The sequence below is a fragment of the Lissotriton vulgaris genome, unplaced genomic scaffold (assembly GCF_964263255.1).
Source record: "Lissotriton vulgaris unplaced genomic scaffold, aLisVul1.2 SCAFFOLD_1311, whole genome shotgun sequence".
NCBI classification, from domain to species: Eukaryota; Metazoa; Chordata; class Amphibia; order Caudata; family Salamandridae; genus Lissotriton; species Lissotriton vulgaris.
This window is the reverse complement of record NW_028245490.1, coordinates 417,448-440,374: the sequence shown is the minus strand read 5'-3', so window position 1 is coordinate 440,374 and position 22,927 is coordinate 417,448. Positions and strand designations below refer to the sequence as shown.

The following is a 22,927-nucleotide window of genomic DNA, read 5'->3' as shown; positions in this document are numbered from 1 at the left end:
ATATCTGACAATTACAGAGGGAAAAGGAGGTCAATTCTCGCTGCGAGCGTGTCCTTCGAAGTAACCTAGGGATCAATGCATAAGTCCTACAAGTAGACATGATGTAGACTAGAAAGAGTTCCTTCCAGACTAATGGAGACAGAAGCTGATCAGCATTGGCGGTAGGTAGAGTTACTGGTAGAGCCCCTTAAGACGGCACGCTTCCGATGGTCTTAAATGTGGTGGAATCATTGCCGCTGTAGATGTATACCTAGTCATTAACTTCGCAGAACAAGATGCCTTGCAAAGCCGAGGAATCTTTCAGCTGCTTTCCAAAGGGTTTTAGCAGCGCATAGAGGCATAACGACTAGAGGCTGTTTCATATTTCTCTATGAGGTCATTAACCTTTGACCCCAAGAAAGTGCCTATTTTCTAATATTAGATATTATTATTCTGCTTTCATTTCATAAGAACCTAGAGAATGTCTTCAACAATCGTCTGCAAAGCTAAGCCAGAACTCATGAACCCAACATGTACAACCCAGGTTACAACATCCTTGCTAAGGTTACTATTGGAAAAGGTTGGCGACCGAGGCAGACGGTAGCCCAATATATCTTACAAGACTAATGAGTTTGAAGAAGACAGATCGTGGTCTATCACCCAGAGAGACTGATTAAGGAACAACGTCCCTCCACATACTGTACATCTGATGTTAGCCCATTAACTTCTGTAGGATACGTGTTCTGTCGTGCTGTACTCCTCACAATTGTACTATAACTATTACTTTGATAATGCTGATTACTGGAACCTTTATCATATGAAATTGTTACGAAGGATTCTATGGATTTTTTTGACTCCTTAATAATTTATTCGTAACTAAGTGGGTGCCTAGCTGCATTCAATCTATTCATCGCCATTTGGCTATAAGTATGGAACACCTCGGCTACTTCCTTAAACATCTCCCTCAGACAGCTGGACTGGGCGAGTCAAGCTCCAGGATGAACGCAATGCTTTGAGCTCGTGTGACTCTCTTGGGGGCCACATTTGTCAATCTTCCTCAGTGACATGAGCCGCACGTCTCATCCAGGAAAAGGCACTGAATGAATAATGGAAATGGAGGAAGCTACAGCTTGAAGGACAGCAAAGCGCTGTGGCCTCTTTATGAGGCGTGGCAGCTGCCATCATCTAGATAGTATGGGGACACTCCTGAGTAAAGTCAATCCAGAGCAGCCCTTAGAGTGCCAGGTGACTGCAGGTCTGCCAACAGCTCTGGGACTTTGATATTGGAGGCCTGCAGCTCAAATCAAGTAGCACAGGCCTACAATGCCTTGTGAGGATGGTGGCGGAGTGTGGAGTGTGGCACTGAAGACGTCTCAGTAATCTGTCAGCAGCTGACGGCTGGGTGCTCTTCCACTGACATGATGATGGCACTAAGTGGATGCAGCTGTCTGGGGTTTTGTGGACTGGTCGTACCAGTAATACTAAGATCTGACAAAATAAACAACAATAGAAGATTGGTCAACATTTATAGAATGTACCATGCTATCCTTTTTCACTGGAAACAAAAGTGGAGGCGATACAGGACATGGTGTGGACAAGCAGAGCAGGGGTTCTGGCTGAAACCCACATAGTACCCACTCATTACCAAACAAAGCCACCAAATTATATAAGAGACTGGAAGCGTGGCAAAAGGTAGCTTGGGTTGCAGTCTTTTAATGATAGTCAAAGTCTCTTTGGACCAGGACGAAGCAGGATCGGGGTCCTGCGGCTTCACATGTGTATGAAAACACTAAGTGGCATCAATAATTAACCTTTTTTTCCACAAGGGAAAGAGAAAGTCACATGTGGATTGCTGACTGGAAACGAAGCTCTCTCACGGGACGTGGAGAGCCAGGATACCTTTTGTCATTCGTTCCCAAACAATTGTTCAGTTGCACTCGTCAGCACAAACTGCAAGCCTTGTGAGCAAGACTCAAGTGCCACATGCACCGGCAGTGTGGGAACTGTGACTGGCAGAAGCCATTTGCAACCAAACGTCGTTCTGGAAGCAAACATTCACCACACAAGAGTAGGAAGCATCATAACTTCTTCAGGAGAGCACGGTAACAAGGAAAGGAGCTAGAGGGCACAGGTGACTCTCCTGCAGGGATGCCACCAACGATACTGTGAAGAAGTCGCTGGAGCCACTGTGACACTCGCAAGTGGCAGAGATAAGAACTTAGCACCCTGTCTGCACCTGAAGCAGCATCTAAAAGATGACAAACCTGTAGGAGAAATGTCCAATGTAAAGCAAATGAGCATTTCGTAGCACTGTTATAAGACTTGCAATATAAAGGAATTAATCATCAAAATATGGCAAGAAAATAAGGGTCATTTATGCACTCGACTTTAAGAGTCTGCTGAGCTCTCTGCATCTATCCTAAGTCAGTCAAACAGAATAAACTTCTTCAGACTTACATCGTCCTCTTTGGTAAGATCAAACTCCCTAGAGCTGTCTTTGAACATCGCCACATGATGGGGACCTTCGCTCAACGTCACCTGAAAGAAGAAACAGACAAGACTGTAAAATATCCCAGTGCAGACTGATGACCAATCTTCAGCGGACTTAATCTGCTCCAGTCAGCCCACCACTGGGAGATTCCCAGGAGCGGTTCCAATGAACTCCAAGTCTCATCTTTAATACTTTGTCAAGGAACCCCAACAGACATCTCATGGACACATTGGATAAGCAGGGGCTTGGAGCCTGTTACTTCTTACTCAGGTAAGTGTGAAAATACCCAGCCTCACTTAAAGCCAACAAATTCACGGACCTCACACTGTAACACGTCATCTTTTAATACTACAAACAAAGCAATAACACATGCTCGATACTTGACCTAGATAGGTCCCTTACACAAACAGTCCTTCATCACAACGGGCTCCTGACTGGAACACCCCTCCCTCTTCAAGTTATCACTCATAACAGAGTTCCTCGTGACCCTATACTCATTTTGCACTTTGTTTCCTTCTCCACCAACCACACTTCTCGTTCTCTGAATAACTAACTGGATTTGCATGTACAATCTTTATCCTTCTCTCAGGAGGTATGATGTGTACCTGGTCAACACATTCTGTGCTATTTTCAATGTTTTCCATTCTTTATCATGCCATTGGAATCTCTCCTTCAAGGCAGCGTTTCCCCACTCCCTTATCAATCCAAGTATACATTTTTACCATCTGGATGTTAGACGTTTAGTCCGTTTGCACCTTGAGCAGAATGTCCTTGTTTTTGGCATGTGGAGAAGAAGGTGGTACCAGCACTCCCCTCTTTACTTCACCCACTCATTCTCTGCAGCAGTTGTCACCATCACACAAACATGTACCAGATTACCCCCAGTTAACCCCTTCTTCAAACATGGAATACAAGCTGAGACAAAGAGCATTAAACAAAGGTTCCCGACAATGAAATCCAAGGGTGCTAGAGAAAATTAGATTATGGGGTTCTGCCAACATCTACTGATGTATTTTGAAACTTTTCAAACACTATTCTTAGTTCTATTGTTAGGGGGCAGGGATATTCATTTTTTTGAAAATCAGGCAAGCTCTATGCTGCAAGATGGGCAAACCCCTATATTTGTAAGAGGTGCCAATAGGTGCTTTGAAGTATAGCCAACTCCATCTATGTGTGCCTCACCATAGTACGGATGCTGATGTCCCTCTGCGGTCTGGAAGAGAAGCCTTTATATCTTGGTGCAGGGCACGGACATTTGGGTTTCCATATGTTAATGCCTCTACCCTCCCATGTCTCAAAATAGCACAGATGCCTCATCTCAGTGTAACATACATGCATATATGTGTAGGACCCGATTGTGTAACAGTGTAGAGAAGATGGTTTATATCCAAGGATGAATAAGCCACATGCCTTGAGGTCTGTCTCAGCCTGGAACAGATGTCTCTTTCCCTGACCAGTGCTTCAAAATTACCTTAACTGGAGAACGTGTCATCATTTCTCCGGACCCACGAGGAAAGATCCGGGCCTGTGCAATCATCTCCAAGACGCTGGTTTTTCCGGCACTCTGATCTCCTACCACAATAACCTAGGACAGAGATAATTTATAATTAAAGATTGCAGGGGACTGTACACAGCAGTAAACAGGGGCAGAGCGCTCTGGGATATCGCTCTGCCACGGATCTCTGCAGAAGATGTCCACACGTGCATCCCAGATGCCAAACTGACAAAGAATGTTCTCACTTCCACTCCCATGGACCAACCACAGATTGCAAGCCAAGCTATGTCGCTGATGTCGATCAGTAGGGCATGTTTGCGACTCCATTCGTAGCTACCAACACCAGCATTGCCACACCTGCATTCTAGCCACAGAACACAGCAACAAGTCCACAGTTCAATTCAGAGCCATCGATCCCAGGAGAATCCACACACACTTCCATTTAGTGGTTAATTTGGGGCCACTGCCCAAATTACAGGCTTTTAGACCTCCAAGGCTGTCCAGTCTTGATTTCACCAAAGCGAAGTACAACCCATGCCCGCCACAGTCCGACGTAGTACAGCGTCAGCCTGTGCCCGGATGAGTCCAGATCGGACTGGCCTTGGATGGCAGTGGCCATGTGGATACATGGACAGATCCTCCTTCATCTGTAACATTTTGAAGGAATGTACCATGATAAAGTTCAGGACCATCTCCCACACAACGATAACCTGATCCCTCCACCCTGACTTTCATTCTTCAGTACAGATCGATTTCCAGGCTTTACTCAGTCACTGAAAGGGAAACTGGTAGTGTGTGGTTAATCTTTACTCGCAAACAAAACAGGCGATGGACAGAATGTGGATCAATGTCACACATTCACCCCAGTCAAAAGATCTGGGCCCAAATCCATCGTTTGTGACATTGATCCACATTCGGTCCATCACTTGTTTTGTTTGTTAATCTTTACTCTACACAGTTGACCCCCGCATGATGGGTAGTGTGAACGAGCAGGGCCTCCAGCTTTGGCCTCGAGCTTGGAAAGGTCTGGCTCATATCTCTATCACCGGACAATCCCAGACAGAACGGTAAAAGGTCCCTAGAAATGCCCCACACCTGAGGCAATATGCGTCAAGGCCCAGGTTCATTTTACACAGTTGTGATGGGCTGTAGTATAACCGATGCAGATACTTGAGCTGAATCAGTCACAGTCTCAAGAGACTGCCAGGACTTGGGGGTCATCCTGGCCCCCACCCAGCCTTCCAGCTCCAAAGTGCACACATCCTCCTCCCAGCGTACCCTCAGTGCAGTCATGGAGTCAGAGTGTTTTTGAAAAGCGATTTATGTATCTTCAAGTTCCCTCTATCTGTCCTAAGGGGGACATTGTGTCAAGGACCTCTACAGGACTGTAGCCTGGGACAGCCTGTAGGTTGTCCCAGTGTTGTTCGAGGGCATGTCATACTTGAAGGTAGTGGTAAAATTGTGACCTATGCATCTCGTACACGTCTTGGAGGTACTAAAATGAGCGAGCTGAGTTGTCCTCTCATATATCTCCGAGTTTGAAGATTCCTATGTAATCGCAGGTCCGGAATTCTTCCAAGATAGCTGTGTGTTTTAGGCATGTGCCTGACCACAGAAGCGTTTCCCCAGTCGGCACCCCATGCCACTTAATCCACCTCAGCACCCGATGCCAGCAGGGTAAGGATATCTATGTCGCAGGGGAAAAGTCAGTGCAATTATGTGATCCATATGAAAGGCTCAACACATTACACCAGTCTAGATGCAGGAGTTCCACAGCGACAGCTGGGTACCCATGGCCTGCAAACAGCCAGTCGTTGATCCGGAGGATCTGACTCGCCCAGTAGTTTAGATGCACATCTGCCAAACCCAACCCACTATCATAGTGTCCCAGAGTGCATTTAGAGATAGAGAGTATACAGTTCTCCCCTCTGTACAAGGGACTTGTTCTTGGATAGACTTTTTTTTAATGTGCCATGCCTCTTTAGCCTTCCTGAGCGTTTGTTGTAATGTCCCTGGGGAACATTTCTGATCATGCCCTAACAGGTTTGGAAATGGATTTAGGACACATGTCCCCAGCATCAAAGCGCTGGAGACTGAATATCTCACATTACCGTCCCCCGGAGAGTAATCAAAAACGTACTAGCGATTTACGTCAATTCCTATTAGATAATGAACCCTCCAAAGAATCAGTGCAGATGTTATGGGCAGCACGGAAAGCCCCTTGAGAGGTATGCTTATGCGTGTTTCCGCAATCCGTACGTGGGAAATTAGTGGTACACAATCTCGATTTGAGAGGGAGGTCCGTGATCTCACCAAAACATATGTGCAACATTCCACAACGACTTCCCTGTGTCAGTTAGACTGAGCAGAATATGTGCTAAACAAGCATTTCATCACACAAGCAGAATATGTCCTCCTTCGTGTGAAATGGCGTCATTATGAGCAAGGTTAAAAGGCAGGTAGGCTTCCTGCAGCTCAATTGAGCCAGCGAGAGGTAAATTCTGAAATTCCAGAGATTCACAGCAAAACTAAATGTTCACTCACATACCCAATGGAGAACACAGAAACTTTTGCACGCTTCTTCTCACCACTTTATAGCTCAGAGGCACCTCTTGATACCGCTTTGGAAAAAGATTTAAGTCACCCACTGTCAAGGACAAATACCTCATGCGCTTTGTATTCAATAATACTGCCAGGGGGGTAGATCACGAAGGAGGAGATCTCTGAGGCTATCAGGAGTATGCCCATTAATAAGGCTCCCGGAGTTTCCCAATCAATTTTTATAAGATAAAAAGAACTGATGGCTCCCCTTCTTTTTAGTATTTTTAAGGAGCTAGAGAGCAATGATGTCAATTCGCCCAAAGTTTAATGGAGTGATCAGTCTAATCTTGAAGTCCGATAAGGATCCTACTAACTATGCAAGTTACCGTTCGTTTTCGATAATCAATCCAGACATGAAGATTCTCGCAAAGGTCCTCGCAACTGATGAAAGTTCTGCCTAGCTTGATATATAGCTCTTAAGCTGTTTTTGTACCAGGACATTCTTCCCGTAACCACATGCGTCTCTTGTCCAATCTAATATAGGCAAGTTCGAAATGACTCCGATGATAAGCTTCTGCTCTCTTTGGATGCCTTAACAGCTTTTGAACGGGTTGAGTGGGGGTACCTTTATCAAACCTTAAGCAGGGCAGGGATTGGTCTTGTTTTTTGTCCAAACTTCAGTGGTAATATACAGCCCCTTCGACACAGATTGACTGTGGGGGTCATTTATCGAAGCCCTTTCACATCACACGAGGCACGCATCAGGCCTGCCTGGTGTCGCGTTGTTCCTTTCAGCACTTGAGCCATTGGTGGCGGCAATTCGTCAATCTCCCTTAGTTCAGGTAGGATGTGGCAATGCCTGTTGGTGCTTGCAAGATCTTATTATTTGCAGATGATATCTTAATGTTTCTGAGTGAGGCAGCCTCCTCTGTTCGCCAACTCATGGCAAATGGAGGCTTTTTCTGGCATTATATACTGGTAACTTCAAGTTCAACTAGTTTTATCCCTTCTGAGGAGTCAGACAAAATTATCTAAACAACTCGTAAGGGAGGGTCCGAGGGAGGTGTTTAACGACAAAACAGGCTAGTACCCCCTGTGTAACTACTTAAATAACAACAAAGCCTGTAAGTCAATTGGTGCTGAGGTATGATAGTTGACACTGGTGATTTTGCACAAGAGTAAATCCAAAGAACGACTATCAACAGTGGCTGATTAAGTCCTATCAGCCCACCAGATGGCGGAGCCTCATCATGTAGGACTCCAGTACCAAGGTAAGAGTGCAGTCGCCCAGTTGTAATTTGGCGACGCAACCCTGAACCATGGTATGGTCACCACAGTTGTTAGACCAAAGAGTGAGGCTGATATGTGCAGTGCAAAAAGAAGAATAAAATGGAGTGAAGTGTGTTAAAATGGCTATCAAGGCAAACAAAGACCTTTATTCGTGTTTGCCTGGACGTCAGATAAAAATAGTGGAGTAACAGTGTGAAAGAATCACTGTTTGACTTGCTTAGTAGAAGACAAAGTAAGATATATAAAGGGCCAACATGTTTCTGCCTTAATGTGAAGGGTCACTGGCATTTGTCAGGGCCATGTCCATAACTGCTACTGCAAGGGCACTATAATATGTGCAAAACTTCAAGAAAATTAGATTAACAAAAAAGTGAACATTACAGAACCATCCTACCACATCTTCTCAGTATTGTTCTGGTGATGCGATAGGTCTTTCCTATATAGGGAAAAGAAGAAAAAAACAGAAAAGAGAAGAACAGTGTAGACATTGCATATAATTATTGCTCAAAATTCAATCTACATCAACCATTCGGTAGTGGATGATATAACTGTGCAAAACCAGAGAAAACTCAAAATACCATCAGACCGGACCATCACTAATTAATGATAGTCAAATGTGAAGTGCATTGCATTATGTCACTCAGGGGTTAACAAGATGTACAAATAAATTTTTTTACACTTACCCAACTGTGTGCGGGAAGTGGACCTCACCTCACCCGGCAACTGCTCGGACGGATAAGGCACCGCTCTAAACACATGAAGACAAACTCTGTAGAAGGTGCTTGTCTAGAGAATACGACCTCAGTGTATTATTAAAAAAAAACACATACTTTCTCACCTGTCTATCACATGTATCCCACCGGTGTCTAAGGTGGCCACATCTAGCGACTATGGCATCTAGCCCCTTCCAGTGTACTCATTAGAAGTACTTCCCATCTAGACTGCCAAGTAATGGTGTTGATTAATGCAGTTTAGAACTAATAAGTAGCCAAATATTCTTAAACACCAGAAATCAATCTAAACAGCAGAGTAATGCGTTATTTACTGCTGTTCAAAGCTAGTGGAAAAAACTCACTATATTCTTATCTATTCAATGAGGTAAAAGAATCCACCCTGAACTCCTTGACCCCATTAGTCTCTATAACCCAGGTCACACCTTACCTGTCCGTCGGTACCTTGAGGCTGAATGACGAGCCGAAAGGGAGGCACCGATCGGACGGTCTGGCGTCTATTTATAGCGCCAGTAAATCAGTAATTGGGCTCAGCTGGGTCTCTTAGTAAATGCGTTACAGTGGCGCAAAACAGGGCTGCTAAACCCTCACGCGTGCGCTCTACTAAGCTCTAAACTGGCGCGCATGCCTGAGAACAAGGACGCCTGGTAGCGCGGCATGCGCATGTCCATTGTTACCGCGCTTTGGTTGAGTGGCGAGACACTGCTGTCTCGCGCTTGCGCGTCGTGACCCTAATACAGCACTGTTTATCGCGTGTTGATAAACAATGATGACGCGGTAGAAAATCTAATAACTCCGCGATCTGATTGCTAAATAACCGGACAAGAGCCATGTTAAAGCTAATAACTCCGCGACCTGATTATTAAATACCCGGACAAGAGCCATGTTAAAGCAAGCATAGTTAGCGGTACTCTAAATCTAAGGACCCAATAGTTAGTGCCCAAACCTAGGGAGCGTGATTAAACCCTATACTGCAAAATCGGCGGTGACTCGATGTAGAACTTGGATATAGACTAAAAAGTCCTTGAACACCTTCCATGGAGACCTATACCACATCTATGGATGTTAAGTCATAATTGGTGTAGGTCAGTAAATGATAAGTTGTCTACTATAAAGTCAAGGGTAGAACTCTGGACTGTCTATAACTTTAGAACATGAAGATAGTTAGCGAAGAGCCTGGTATGATCAGTGCCACAATGATGTAGCAGTCTCCAGCTCTATACATAACTCGTCGTGACAACGAAGAGCACCACATGGCAAGTGGACCATTTAGATGGATAATCATGGAATATTGTCATTCAATCCATCGACATCGGAATGTAATCTGTAAATCCACCGTTGCTCCTTAACAAAGAGGAAATGGGAGACATTGGTGATATGTGGAGGGATGTATGGCTGTTCCAGCACTAACCAAAACAAATCCTCAGGTTTGTGTTTTGCTTCAAGGAAGTGATTGGTTAGGCCTGTAGATTGCTTCCTACACCGGATTGTGCTTTTGTGTTCACTGATGCGAGCCTTGATCATCCGCGTTGTATGGCCCACGTACTGTTTTTTGCACGGGCAGGTGATCAAATAAATCAGTTTTTCTGAATTACAGTTCGTGTGTTTTGTCAGTTTCCAGGGTCTGTTGGTGCCAATGTCTACTGTTAAGGTTTTGCGTGTCTGTGGACAAGCAGCACAATTCCCACACGGGTAATGACCTTGAACTGGATTGCTGTTCCAGAGGGTATTAGTAATTTGTCTCATATCGGTGCGAGGTCTAGTGTGCACCAGATTATCCCGAATAGAGGGTCCTCTTTTAAATGCAAACAAAGGGCGAGGTATTGTACCTGCTGCTGTATTCAGAATCTTCCAATGCTTAACCCTTTCGATGCTGATGACGAGCTCAGCTCGTCATGATGCACAGTTGAGCTGTGCTGATGACGAGCTGAGCTCGTCATGAAACTATGGAAATGGGCATCATTCAGCACTGGAGGGGAAAACGCCTAGCAGCCAAGGTGTTAAGTATAGTTTTCTTTACTTGATTGGAAGATGTGGTGAAGGTTTGAACCATTGTCATCTGGTCTCTTGTAGTCTCTGGCCTCTTGTGTTCCAGAAGTGCCTCTCGGTTGTTGTTAAAGGCTCTCTTCCGCGCTTGACTTATTAGCTGATTAGGATAATGCCGATCTTTCAGGTTGTGCGCTAGTACTTTGGCATATTGTTCGTATAGTATGTTGGACGAACAATTTCTTCTCACCCTGAGAAATTGGCCAACAGGTAAATTCTCACGAAGGGATTGAGGGTGAAAACTCTGGTATGACAAAAGCGAGTTGCGTGCCATCGGTTTCTTAAAGAGCTCACTCTGTAGGCCTCCTTCTGCCGGAAAGATCTGGAGATCCAGATACGCCAATTTCTCTTTGCTACTCTCCATGGTGAACTTAAGGAACTGATTCCTAGAGTTTAGCCATGTGTGAAAGGATGAAACCTCCGTTGACGTCCCTCTCCAAATTACCAAAATATCGTCAATGTAACGTTTCCACAGTACCACCTGATGGATAAAGGGGTTACTGTGGTTTAATACATGATCTTGTTCGAATTGGTGCATGTATAGGTTTGCCAAGCTCGGCGCAAAGACACTACCCATTGAGGTCCCTGAGACCTGGAGGTAGAGATCGTTCTGATATTGAAATTTTTTTTCCATCATGGCGATCCTTGCACACTCCATAATGAAAGCGACGGGTGTAATAGTGTCCATTTGTCTAGACTCTAGGAGGCCCCTGATGCAGTCCAAAGTTTCTTGTTGAGGGATTGACGTGTACAACGATTCAACGTCGAAACTCACCAAAAGGTCTGTCTCAACGTTGAATTCCACATTGGCCAGAAGTCTCAGTACATCACCAGTATCTTGGAGGTACGTTGGTGTTTCCTTCACGATAGGTTTGAGGAAGACATCTACAAAAGTAGATAAAGGCTCGAGTAACGAGCCTATGCCCGAAATGATGGGCCTCCCAGGAGGCGGTCTTTGGGCCTTATGAATTTTAGGAAGGCAGTAAAAGTATGGAGTGAGCGGATAAGTGTCTCGCCACTCAACCAAAGCGCGGTAACAATGGACATGCGCATGCCGCGCTACCAGGCGTCCTTGTTCTCAGGCATGCGCGCCAGTTTAGAGCTTAGTAGAGCGCACGCGTGAGGGTTTAGCAGCCCTGTTTTGCGCCACTGTAACGCATTTACTAAGAGACCCAGCTGAGCCCAATTACTGATTTACTGGCGCTATAAATAGACGCCAGACCGTCCGATCGGTGCCTCCCTTTCGGCTCGTCATTCAGCCTCAAGGTACCGACGGACAGGTAAGGTGTGACCTGGGTTATAGAGACTAATGGGGTCAAGGAGTTCAGGGTGGATTCTCTTACCTCATTGAATAGATAAGAATATAGTGAGTTTTTGCCACTAGCTTTGAACAGCAGTAAATAACGCATTACTCTGCTGTTTAGATTGATTTCTGGTGTTTAAGAATATTTGGCTACTTATTAGTTCTAAACAGCATTAATCAACACCATTACTTGGCAGTCTAGATGGGAAGTACTTCTAATGAGTACACTGGAAGGGGCTAGATGCCATAGTCGCTAGATGTGGCCACCTTAGACACCGGTGGGATACATGTGATAGACAGGTGAGAAAGTATGTGGTTTTTTTTAATAATACACTGAGGTCGTATTCTCTAGACAAGCACCTTCTACAGAGTTTGTCTTCATGTGTTTAGAGCGGTGCCTTATCCGTCCGAGCAGTTGCCGGGTGAGGTGAGGTCCACTTCCCACACACAGTTGGGTAAGTGTAAAAAAATTTCTTTGTACATCTTGTTAACCCCTGAGTGACATAATGCAATGCACTTCACATTTGACTATCATTAATTAGTGATGGTCCGGTCTGATGGTATTTTGAGTTTTCTCTGGTTTTGCACAGTTATATCATCCACTACCGAATGGTTGATGTAGATTGAATTTTGAGCAATAATTATATGCAATGTCTACACTGTTCTTCTCTTTTCTGTTTTTTTTTTCTTTTCCCTATATAGGAAAGACCTATCGCATCACCAGAACAATACTGAGAAGATGTGGTAGGATGGTTCTGTAATGTTCACTTTTTTGTTAATCTAATTTTCTTGAAGTTTTGCACATATTATAGTGCCCTTGCAGTAGCAGTTATGGACATGGCCCTGACAAATGCCAGTGACCCTTCACATTAAGGCAGAAACATGTTGGCCCTTTATATATCTTACTTTGTCTTCTACTAAGCAAGTCAAACAGTGATTCTTTCACACTGTTACTCCACTATTTTTATCTGACGTCCAGGCAAACACGAATAAAGTTCTTTGTTTGCCTTGATAGCCATTTTAACACACTTCACTCCATTTTATTCTTCTTTTTGCACTGCACATATCAGCCTCACTCTTTGGTCTAACAACTGTGGTGACCATACCATGGTTCAGGGTTGCGTCGCCAAATTACAACTGGGCGACTGCACTCTTACCTTGGTACTGGAGTCCTACATGATGAGGCTCCGCCATCTGGTGGGCTGATAGGACTTAATCAGCCACTGTTGATAGTCGTTCTTTGGATTTACTCTTGTGCAAAATCACCAGTGTCAACTATCATACCTCAGCACCAATTGACTTACAGAGTCAGACAAAATGCCTCTATTACATGACTTAATGGATTTGGATAATAAGACTTCATATTGGCGTAGATAGATGTCGACCGCCCTTATGGTGGCTAAGATCTGCATTTTAGATAATGGCGAACAGCACAGCCGCCCTTGCCTCAGGAATAGATAGCTGAGCTTTATAGGCTGGCTACATATGAAGTCTGAATTTACAATGTTCAAGAGCAAATCCATGTTTTTGATGAGGTTTGGGGTTCTTTTTTGAGACATTTGTTTTTCTTTGGTATGGGACTACTTTTATCCCTTCAATTGAGATATAGTTTGGAGTGCTTTCATATTAGGATTAGAGTCTGGAATGATTTGTTGAGGCTTGTGATGTTATGTGTTTGTTTGGTGGGAGTATGTTTTATATGGGGGAGGGTTACCTTAGGTATTGCTTAAACTGTGCTGGTTAAGCGGGATAGCTCATCTGTTTCTTATCGGAGTTTATTTTTCTTCTCTATTTCTCTCTTCTTCCTTTCTTATGATATTATTAATACTTATTGGGACCATATTTAGTCTAGTTCTTTTGTTGAAGTGGGGCACTTTGTAATTATGAAAAATCACAATAAAGAATAGTTAAAAAAAACTAAAAACAACGCAATTCTCAGCTTGCTTCTCTCCACCGGAATTTCACAAACGCTGCTTGTAGGTTTGTAAAGAAAGTAGAGGGTAGAGCATATGGATAATTCTGTGACGAGTAGAGCATTCGGGGTAGGGAAATCATCTTGAAGAGTGCACCCCTATCCAGCCTCGTTCAAGGGCAGGCGCTCCCACGTATCCATATTCGCTTCACAAGAGCGATCAGGGCTGCGACATTCAATTCCCATGCAGTCTGGCTGGTGAGAGGTATATGCATACCTAGGTGTTTGAAATGTTGGTCCACCCACTGAAGAGTGGTCGCTTGCCATACATCATCTTGCGGCCCATTTAAAGGTGTGCATGTGGATTTGGAACAATTAACCATAAGCCCAGTCACATACGTGTAAATCTGGGGCATATGCATCAGGTGGGGTAGGAAAGTTTCAGGAACCCTCATATATATTACAGCGCCATCAGCATAGAGCGAGATTTCATCCTCTACCCCGTCCTACCTGCGGAAGCTAAGTAGTTGAGCAATGAATCTGTTCATCCATTCAGCTTCTGGTTCTATAGCCAGGGCAAACAAGAGGGGGAGAGGGGAATCCTGTAGCCTATTTGCCAATATTTTTGCCAGTATTTTCTACTCTATGTTGAATAGGGAAATGGGTCTATAGGACGTGCAGTTGTCGGTGGTTTCTCAGATTTGAGGATCTCAAATATAGTGGCACCCTTAAGGTTGGGTGGTAATTTACCAAGAGCAAGGTCCTCGGTATACATGCCCTGAAGCTACAACATCAAATGTGCAAAGTACTTCTTAAAGAATTCGAGCAGTAATCTATTATGGCCACGGATTTTCCCATCCAGGAGCGATTGGATCGCAGTTCTGATCTCGTCCTCTGTAATTGGCTCCTCCAGTGCCAGACTGCCTGTGCTAGAGAGTGTAGAAATTATGAGATCATCAATGATAGGGTGATCACGCTCTGCTGGAGACAGTCGCTGCTCCGCATACAGGCGAGTGTAAAACGATACAAATTCATTGGCAATCTTGTCAGAGTTGGTTAGCGAGACACCGTTAGAGGAGGTTAAGCTAGGGACTATGGAAAGATGCTACTTACCAGTATGCATCTGTTCTTGGCATGTAGAGCTGCAGAGTAGTACACTGTGCATTAGATCGCCACCTGGTGTTGGGCTCGGATGATTGCAGGTTGTTGTCTTCTCGGAAGAAGTCTTTGCTAGTACCGGTAGGTGACTCCTCCCTTGGACAATACTGCACATGGGCATCGGCTCCATCCTCAGATTGTTTTTCGCCATGATGGGAAATGATGGAGTCAGTAGAAGTAAAGAAAAGAAGGATGTCCATGCGTATGCATCCAAGTAAGATGAGCACTGGAACGGATACAAGTCCCGGGGAGGCGGGAGGGCGTGTACTACTCTGCAGCTCTACATGCCAAGACCAGATGCATACTGGTAAGTAGCATTTTACGCTAGAGGCATGGGAGCTGCAGATAGTACACTGTGCATTGATTGTGCAGCAGTGTCTCCCCTAGCGGTGGTCAACTATATCCGTTGCAGTAGTGTGAAAGAGAGTCTTAAGGACAGCTTGGCCTACCGCAGCTTGCTGCTTGGCTTGCACATCAACACAATAGTGTTTAGTGAAGGTGTGTGGTGTAGACCATGTTGCTGCCTTACATATGTCCTCTAGTGGTATATTTCCTAAGAAAGCCATAGAGGCTCCTATTTTGCGAGTGGAGTGCGCTCTAGGAGGAACTGTTAGTGTACGTTTAGCTTTTATATAGCATATTTGTATACACTTTACAATCCACCGTGCAATCCCGTCTTTGGAGATGGGGTTGCCCTTGTGCGGAGGAGAGAAGGGACAAACAGTTGTTTAGTTTTTCGAAATGATTTAGTCCTGTCGGTGTAGTAGAGTAGAGCTCTTTTAACATCTAGGGTGTGTAAAGCCCTTTCTGCTACTGAGTCTGGGGTTTGGAAGAACACAGGTAGCTCGACAGACTGATTGAGATGAAAAGGATTGACGACTTTTGGGAGAAATGTTGGATTAGGCCTAAGAACCACTTTGTTGGGATGTATTTGAAAAAATGGTTCTTGTATAGTGAAAGCTTGTATTTCACTTACTCTTCTGAGAGAGGTGATAGCAACAAGGAAAGCAGTTTTCCATGTTAGGAATTGCAGCTTGCATCTATGTAGGGGCTCGAAAGGGGGTCCCATAAGTCTGGCAAGGACAAGATTTAGGTTCCACACAGGAGAAGGAGGCAACCTGGGTGGGATTATCCTTTTTAAGCCTTCCATGAACACTTTAATCGCGGGAACTCTGAAGAGAGACAGATGTTGCCTGTTCTGTAGATAAGCTGCAATTGCTGCAAGGCGCAGGGGTATGGAAGAATATGCCAAATTAGATCTTTGTAGATGTAGAAGGTAACAAATGATATTCTGGATGGAAGCATCCAGGGGGTCAACTTGGTTTGTGCAATAAATTGCAAATCTCTTCCATTTAGCAGCGTAACACGCTCTGGTACTGGGTTTCCTGGCTTCTTTAATAATAGCCATACAGTCTGGTGGTAGGTTTAAGTAACCAAACTCTAGGACTTCAGGAGCCAGATCGCTAGATTCAGTTGGTGCGGGTCTGGGTGCCTGATTTTGCCATGGTTCTGTGTTAACAGAGATGGAGTGAGCCGCAGCTTTTGGTGTGGAACTAGAGAGAGTTCCAGCAGCGTGGTGAACCACGGTTGGCATGCCCACGTGGGAGCTACAAGGATCAGTTTGAGAGACTGTTGTCTGAGCTTGCGCACCACTAATGGAATTAGTGGGAGAAGCGGAAAAGTGTACGCAAATCTGCCTGACCAGTTCATCCATATTGCATTGCCTTCGGACAGTGGGTGTGGAAACCTGGTGGCGAAGGCTGGGCATTTTGTATTTTCGTGGGTGGCGAACAGGTCAATGTTTGGATGACCCCACCGTTGAAGAATAGCTGAAGAACTTGTGGATGCAATTCCTTTTCGTGAATCTGTTGTGCCGGTCGACTCAACAGATCTGCTATCTGATTGTGAACTCCTGGAAGGTGTTCTGCTAACACATGTATGTTTTGAGGAATGGCCCATCTCCAAATGTCTTGTGCAAGCTGGGACAGTTGCAGAGAGTGTCCCCCCCCCCCCCCCCCTGTTTTTTAATGTAGTACATGGCTGTCATATTGTCCGTCCGGATGAGGACAGCCTTGCCTTGCACGTGAAGTTGGAAGGACTTGAGTGCTAGGAATATTGCTAGCAGCTCAAGATGGTTGATATAGAGTAGCCGCTGTTGAGCGGTCCATTGACCCTGAGTGGTATGTCATAGGAGATGGGCTACCCATCCTGTGAGGGATGCGTCTGTTGTGAGCACTACTTGTGGAACTGGCTCTAGGAACGGCCGCCCCTTTGTCAGGTTTTGGTGTTCCACCACTGCAGAGAGCGATGTGTGCGGCTGTCCACCAACACCAGGTCTGTTAATTGACCGTGAGCTTGGTTCCACTGTCGTGCTAGACACTCTTGTAACAGACGCATTTGCAATCTTGCGTGTGGAACTATGAAGATGCAAGATGCCATCATGCCTATGAGTTTCATGAACACTCTGGCTGGGAGAGATTGTTGGTGTTGAAAAACAGCAACTAAGTTTTGAATGATCTGTATCCTGGCTGGACTGGGTTAAGCCAGAGCCGTTGACGTGTCTACTATAGCCCCTAGATACTGGTGTACGTGCGAAGGCTCTAGGTGCAACTTGGTGTAGTTTATTGTAAACCCTAGGTTGTGCAGCATCTGGAACGCACTGGCTGGCCGATTTGGCTTTTATGAGCCAATCGTCTAGATAAGGGAAGACCTGGATCTGTTGTCTTCTCAGATGTGCTGCTACGACTGCTAGGCACTTCGTGAATACTCTTGGTGCCGTTGTCACTCCAAATGGAAGGACTGTGAACTGATAGTGTTGCCCTTCCAGCACAAACCGTAGGTATTTCCTGTGAGCAGGATGTATAGGGATGTGAAAGTAGGCGTCTTTCAGATCTAGTGTAGCAAGGAAGTCTCCCTGTTGCATCAGTGGAAGCACTTGTTGCAGAGTGATCATATGAAAATGATCTGATTGTATGTAATGGTTGAGGGGCCTGAGGTCTAGAATCGGTCTCAAGGTCCCGTCTTTTTGGGGAATTAGAAAGTACAACGAGTAAACCCCCGTCCCTTGTTCCTGTAAAGGAACTATCTGAATCGCACCCTTCTGCAGAAGGGATAGAACCTCCTGCTGGAGCAGATGTAGATGATCGGTAGACATTGGACGCTGTCTGGGAGGGATGTGTGGAGGGGTTGCTGTAAGTTCTAGGCAGTAGCCATGTTGGATAATCTGTCTTACCCACTTGTCTGTTGTAATGGAGTTCCAGACAGGCAGGAACTGTGTTAGTCTGCCCCCTACAGGAGTGGAATGCTGCAGGTGGAGCGCAGGGAAGTCATTGCTTAGGGGCGGAAGAGACTTCCCTTGGTATTATTGCCACTGTATCCTCCTCTGTAGTAACTCTTGTTAGAGGAGGTTTGTGTCTTGAAAGACGTGTTAGTGTATGTTCCAGTTTGTTTGGAGCCGCCTCTGTAAAAGGAGCGATGAAAGGAGCCTCGAGCTGGGGTAGACTGTAAGGCCCCCATAGACTTGGCAGTGTCTGTGTCTTTTTTCATTTTTTCGAGGGTAGTGTCTGCCTCCGGACCAAATAACTGGTTTTGGTTAAAAGGCTGGTTCAGAATGGTAGTTTGTACTTCCTGTTTGAACCCCGAAATGCGTAGCCACGCATGTCTCCTAATGACAACGCTGGTGTTAATAGCTCTAGATGCTGTGTCTGCGGCATCTAGAGCACATTTGATGGAAGCCTTAGATATTGATTTGCCTTCCTGTATGAGGTCAGTAGCTTGATCTTTATACTGAACTGAGAGGTGTTCAAGCAATTTCTCCAATTGATCGTAGTGGGCCCTATCATAACGCGAATGGAGGGCCTTCGTATTAGCTATGCGCCATATATTGGAAGCCTGCGTAGCTATTCTTTTGCCTGACGCATCAACAATCTTGGACTCTTTGTCAGGCAGGGGTGCTTCACCAGAAGTCTGAGAATTGGCCCTTTTACGTGCGTCGGACACCACTAATGAGTCTAGTGGTAGGTGTCCTTTAATATAGACTGGGTCTGAGGGGGCAGGACTGTATTTCTTTTCAATTCTGAAGGTTTAAAATTCTGGTATGCACAGGATCTTTAAAGACCTCAGTAGCATATCTAACCAGCCCTTTGATCATGGGAAGAATTTGAGCGGATCTCTGAGACTGCTCAAAAGTATCTAAGAGAAAATCTTCCTCAATGGCTTTAGAGTGCATGGGGACACCATGATATGTAGCAGCTCTGTTGATCAGCTGGCCAAACCCAATAGTATCCTCAGGAGGAGAAGATTTAGATGGGTATGAGGGTGCCTCAGGGACATCAGGGTCATCTGTAGGGTATGGAAACTCCCACCTAAGCACAGGTTTTGAGTATGGAAAAGTCCATGTGCCCTCACCTTCAAGGTATGTATTGTCTCCTTCCCCGTCCCCTCCACCTAAATCGTATTCATTATCATTCTGTGGTGAATGTGATAATGGAGATTGTATAGGAGAGTTTGAGGTGAAACATAGGGAGGGAGGAGCGGGAGAAGGAGGAGAGACAGGAAAGGAAAAGTGCAGAGGAGAGGTTGGACAGTCCTTCTTGGCAGGAACCACAGGTGTAGGTGGTGTAGCTGCAGGTCTCTTCTTGAGTGGTATGGTACCAACATGACCAGTTTTCGGGTCGATGAAGATCTTTTTCTGTTGAGGATCTGGTTGAAAAAGGTCCTCTTGAGGCACAACCTTCTTCGGCGCTGGTTTTTTCGGTGCCGGCGTAGGTTGTTGAGTGTCTTTAGCCTTAGGAGGTATTAGAGGGTCCTGTGGCTTCGGTTTCGACGCCGAAGGCGTCGATTTTGGCTTGGAAGGCCTGTTCGCGGGCTCGGAGGCCTTGGAATCGGGCTTTGTTGTTTTCGGCACCGTGAGCGGCTTCGGAGCCGGTGCGTCTTTTAGTTTCGGCACATCTTTTGGTGTCGGAGCCGAAGGGTGTTTTGGCTTCGGAGTCGATGGAATCTTGTTCGGTGACGAGGCACCGGAAGGCCCGGGCTTTGTTTCGGAGCCGAAGGAAGACTCTTGGTCGGTGTCGAGGCACCGGAAGGCGTGGAAGATTTCTTAGGAGTCGAGCAGGAAGGCGGGACTTTAGAAGTAGATGATCGGTCTCGACTGGGCCCAGCGGGCGGAGTACTGACCGTTGCCTTCTGCTTGGGTGTATGTGGTGCAGGGGCAGTAGTACTCACACGCTGACCTGATGGAATGGAGTCGTCGGAGTCATCTGCCTCAGAGACGATCTGGAGATCCGGTGAGTCTTCTTCAGGAACGAGTGGAGCCTCGTCTTCGAAGATGTCTTCCGGTGCTGGGGCTGATCTCCTCATCTCGTGTCGACGGGCCCTCCGGTCTCGGATGGTTTTCTTCGATGGGAAGGAAGCACAGGCTGTACAGGTCGACTCGTTGTGGTCCGGCGACAAGCAGAGGTTACAGACCTCGTGGTGGTCGCTACGGGCATTTTCGGAATGGAGTCCTTTCCATATGGTGTAGGCCGCACAGCGTCGATAGGCCTAGAGTCCCACTTGGATGACCGGAATGAAAATCTTGGCGTCGAAAGGTGCCGCTGTCGATGTCGAAGGCAGGTAGTAGTTTTTAATAAAGTTCTGCGCGTCGAAGTTGCAGAAAAACTGTTTCTGGCCGGAGCGGAGAAACTTTCATCCAAACCCAGTGGCGCGAAAAAAAAAATCTGAGGATGGAGCCGATGCCCATGCGCAGTATGGGACCAGGACTAGCAAAGACTTCTTCCAAGAAGACAACAACCTGCAATCATCCGAGCCTAACACCAGGTGGTGATCTAATGCAGTGTACTATCTGCAGCTCCCATGCCTCGAACATGGTGTTCCAGCTCTCGGTTTTCCAACCAGTACAGTAGCTTTCCTACCTTGTCTCCCATCTTGTAAAAATCCTATATTGTTCTGCTAGATGGGCAAGGGCTGCTGTGTCAAGTAATTTTTGCCTGAGCGAAAGCCTCAGCAGTTTTAAGTTATGCTGCACCTGATTGTCTCTGGGCTCGACTTCCTCCATCTCAGCTCGGTGCATCGCTCTCTCAAGCTCAGCGATGTCCTGGAATTTCCGCTGTTTGGCCGCCATTTGATATGATAGAGGGACTTCTCAGGACAGTCTTTAGTGCCTCCCAGAGCACAGTGTGGGTTTCCACTGAGCTCTCTTTCAGCTCTATATTTTCGATAATCTGCTGCCCAAGGAAGACAGCAAAAGAAGCATCTCGCAGCCACCAGTGGCTTCACTAGCACCCGAGATGTGGATAACCTTACAGCCAGCAGCAGGGTGCATGGTATGTCAGAGCAGTGGCTCAAGTGCAGAATCTGCACTTGAGCCACCATGGGAGCATCCGATGAGGCATGAAGTGATATCTTGTTTGAGACAAAAGTCTGTTACAGATGCACACGATGGAAGCCACTGGAGGTTGGACTTGCTCATCACATGGTTCGCAGAAGTGTTTGGAGTAGAGCCATCTGAATGATCAAATACATTGAAAGAGTCATTATGAGAAAACTCAGGAACCAGTGATGTGGCTCCAACACAAAGCCTTTGACTGATGAAATGTCAATTTTTTTAAACACGGATGCCAGAGACAAAACTTCCATTGTAACTTTAACAAGTGGAGGAATGTGGGGAGGAGAAGCAAAAGAGGCAGACCAGAAATAAGGGGATTTTGTAGGGAGGCTTTCTCAAATCCATCTTATAGCTGGCCATCATCATCTATCTCTCAGCTCTGAAGAGATTCCATTTGAGAAACACCTGGTAAACCAGTCATGATCTTTACAGCACTTCCAGGTCGTTGAGGCACAGCACACTTCCTTCACTGGAGCATTGGTGGGGCGTGCCTTCACGCTGGCCACTCGATATCCGCAAATACCACCTTGGAAGTGGCATTTCAAGAATGAGTACAGCCAGAGGGCACTCCACAAAATGCGTTGTAACCATCTTCACTTACTAAAGCATCATTTGAAATACTTTTTAAAGACAGCATAAAGTGAGAATATGATTTCATACGAACAGGGTAATGTACAAGGATTTCACTTGCTTCTTTGATGTCATTTTGATGATCGGAGTGAAATGTAATGTCCTGTAGACTTGACAAACTTGGTTTACACTTGTAGTGACTCTACCACTGTAGACTAAAGCAATCACGAATGAAACACAAAACCGATACATCTCAAATATTTCCACTTACATGAGAGATCATCAGTAAAACCCTGCAGCTCTTGAGATACAATTCACTTTTAGACACATTAACCACTCTTTATTCAAAATGTATTAAACTGTGAAAGTAAAATGCTCAAAGAGCAGGTTTGTACCAACCAAGTGCTCTCAAACAAAGTTTTATATGTTTTTAGTGACCATTTAAGATCTTTTTGCCCACTAAGTCTTGTTATAGGTATGTGAGGAAGGCGAGTGATGTGGTGAGTCACAGAATCTCATTCCTTCCTTCACACGCCTACAGACATGACTGAACCATGGTGAGCTGGAGCAAAGTTGCAGCTTGCAGGCGGAGCTTGCCACCATCATCATCGGCCAGGTCCACAAAGGGGTCCACTGCACAGAGCACATGAACCGCACTGCATTGAGTTAAGCCCCCCAGTCACTGGTCAGGTCTGGAGAGGCCTCTGCTGCATTGAGCACATGAACCACACTGCATTGAGCTAAGCCCCCCAGTCACTGGTCAGGTCTGGAGAGGCCTCTGCTGCACAGAGCACATGAACCACACTGCATTGAGCTAAGCCCCCCAGTCACTGGTCAGGTCTGGATAGGCCTCTGCTGCATTGAGCACGTGAACTGCACTGCATTGAGCTAAGCCCCCCAGTCACTGGTCAGGTCTGGAGAGGCCTCTGCTGCATTGAGCACATGAACCACACTGCATTGAGCTAAGCCCCCCAGTCACTGGTCAGGTCTGGAGAGCCCTCTGCTGCATTGAGCACGTGAACCGCA

At 45.8% G+C, this 22,927-nt stretch overlaps 1 protein-coding gene across 6 annotated transcripts in view; it reads right to left on the bottom strand.

The window, feature by feature from the left end:
- The window catches only part of OPA1 (OPA1 mitochondrial dynamin like GTPase), a 298,318-nt gene that overhangs the window by 166,774 nt on the left and 108,617 nt on the right, over nucleotides 1-22,927 (bottom strand). For all 6 annotated transcript variants that reach the window (XM_086949083.1, XM_086949085.1, XM_086949084.1 and 3 more), the window contains 2 exons: nucleotides 3,942-4,055; nucleotides 2,437-2,517 (listed from right to left, as the gene is read on the bottom strand). In XM_086949083.1, coding sequence (XP_086805209.1) covers nucleotides 2,437-2,517; nucleotides 3,942-4,055 — 195 coding nt within the window. The remainder of the gene's footprint in view (nucleotides 1-2,436; nucleotides 2,518-3,941; nucleotides 4,056-22,927) is intronic.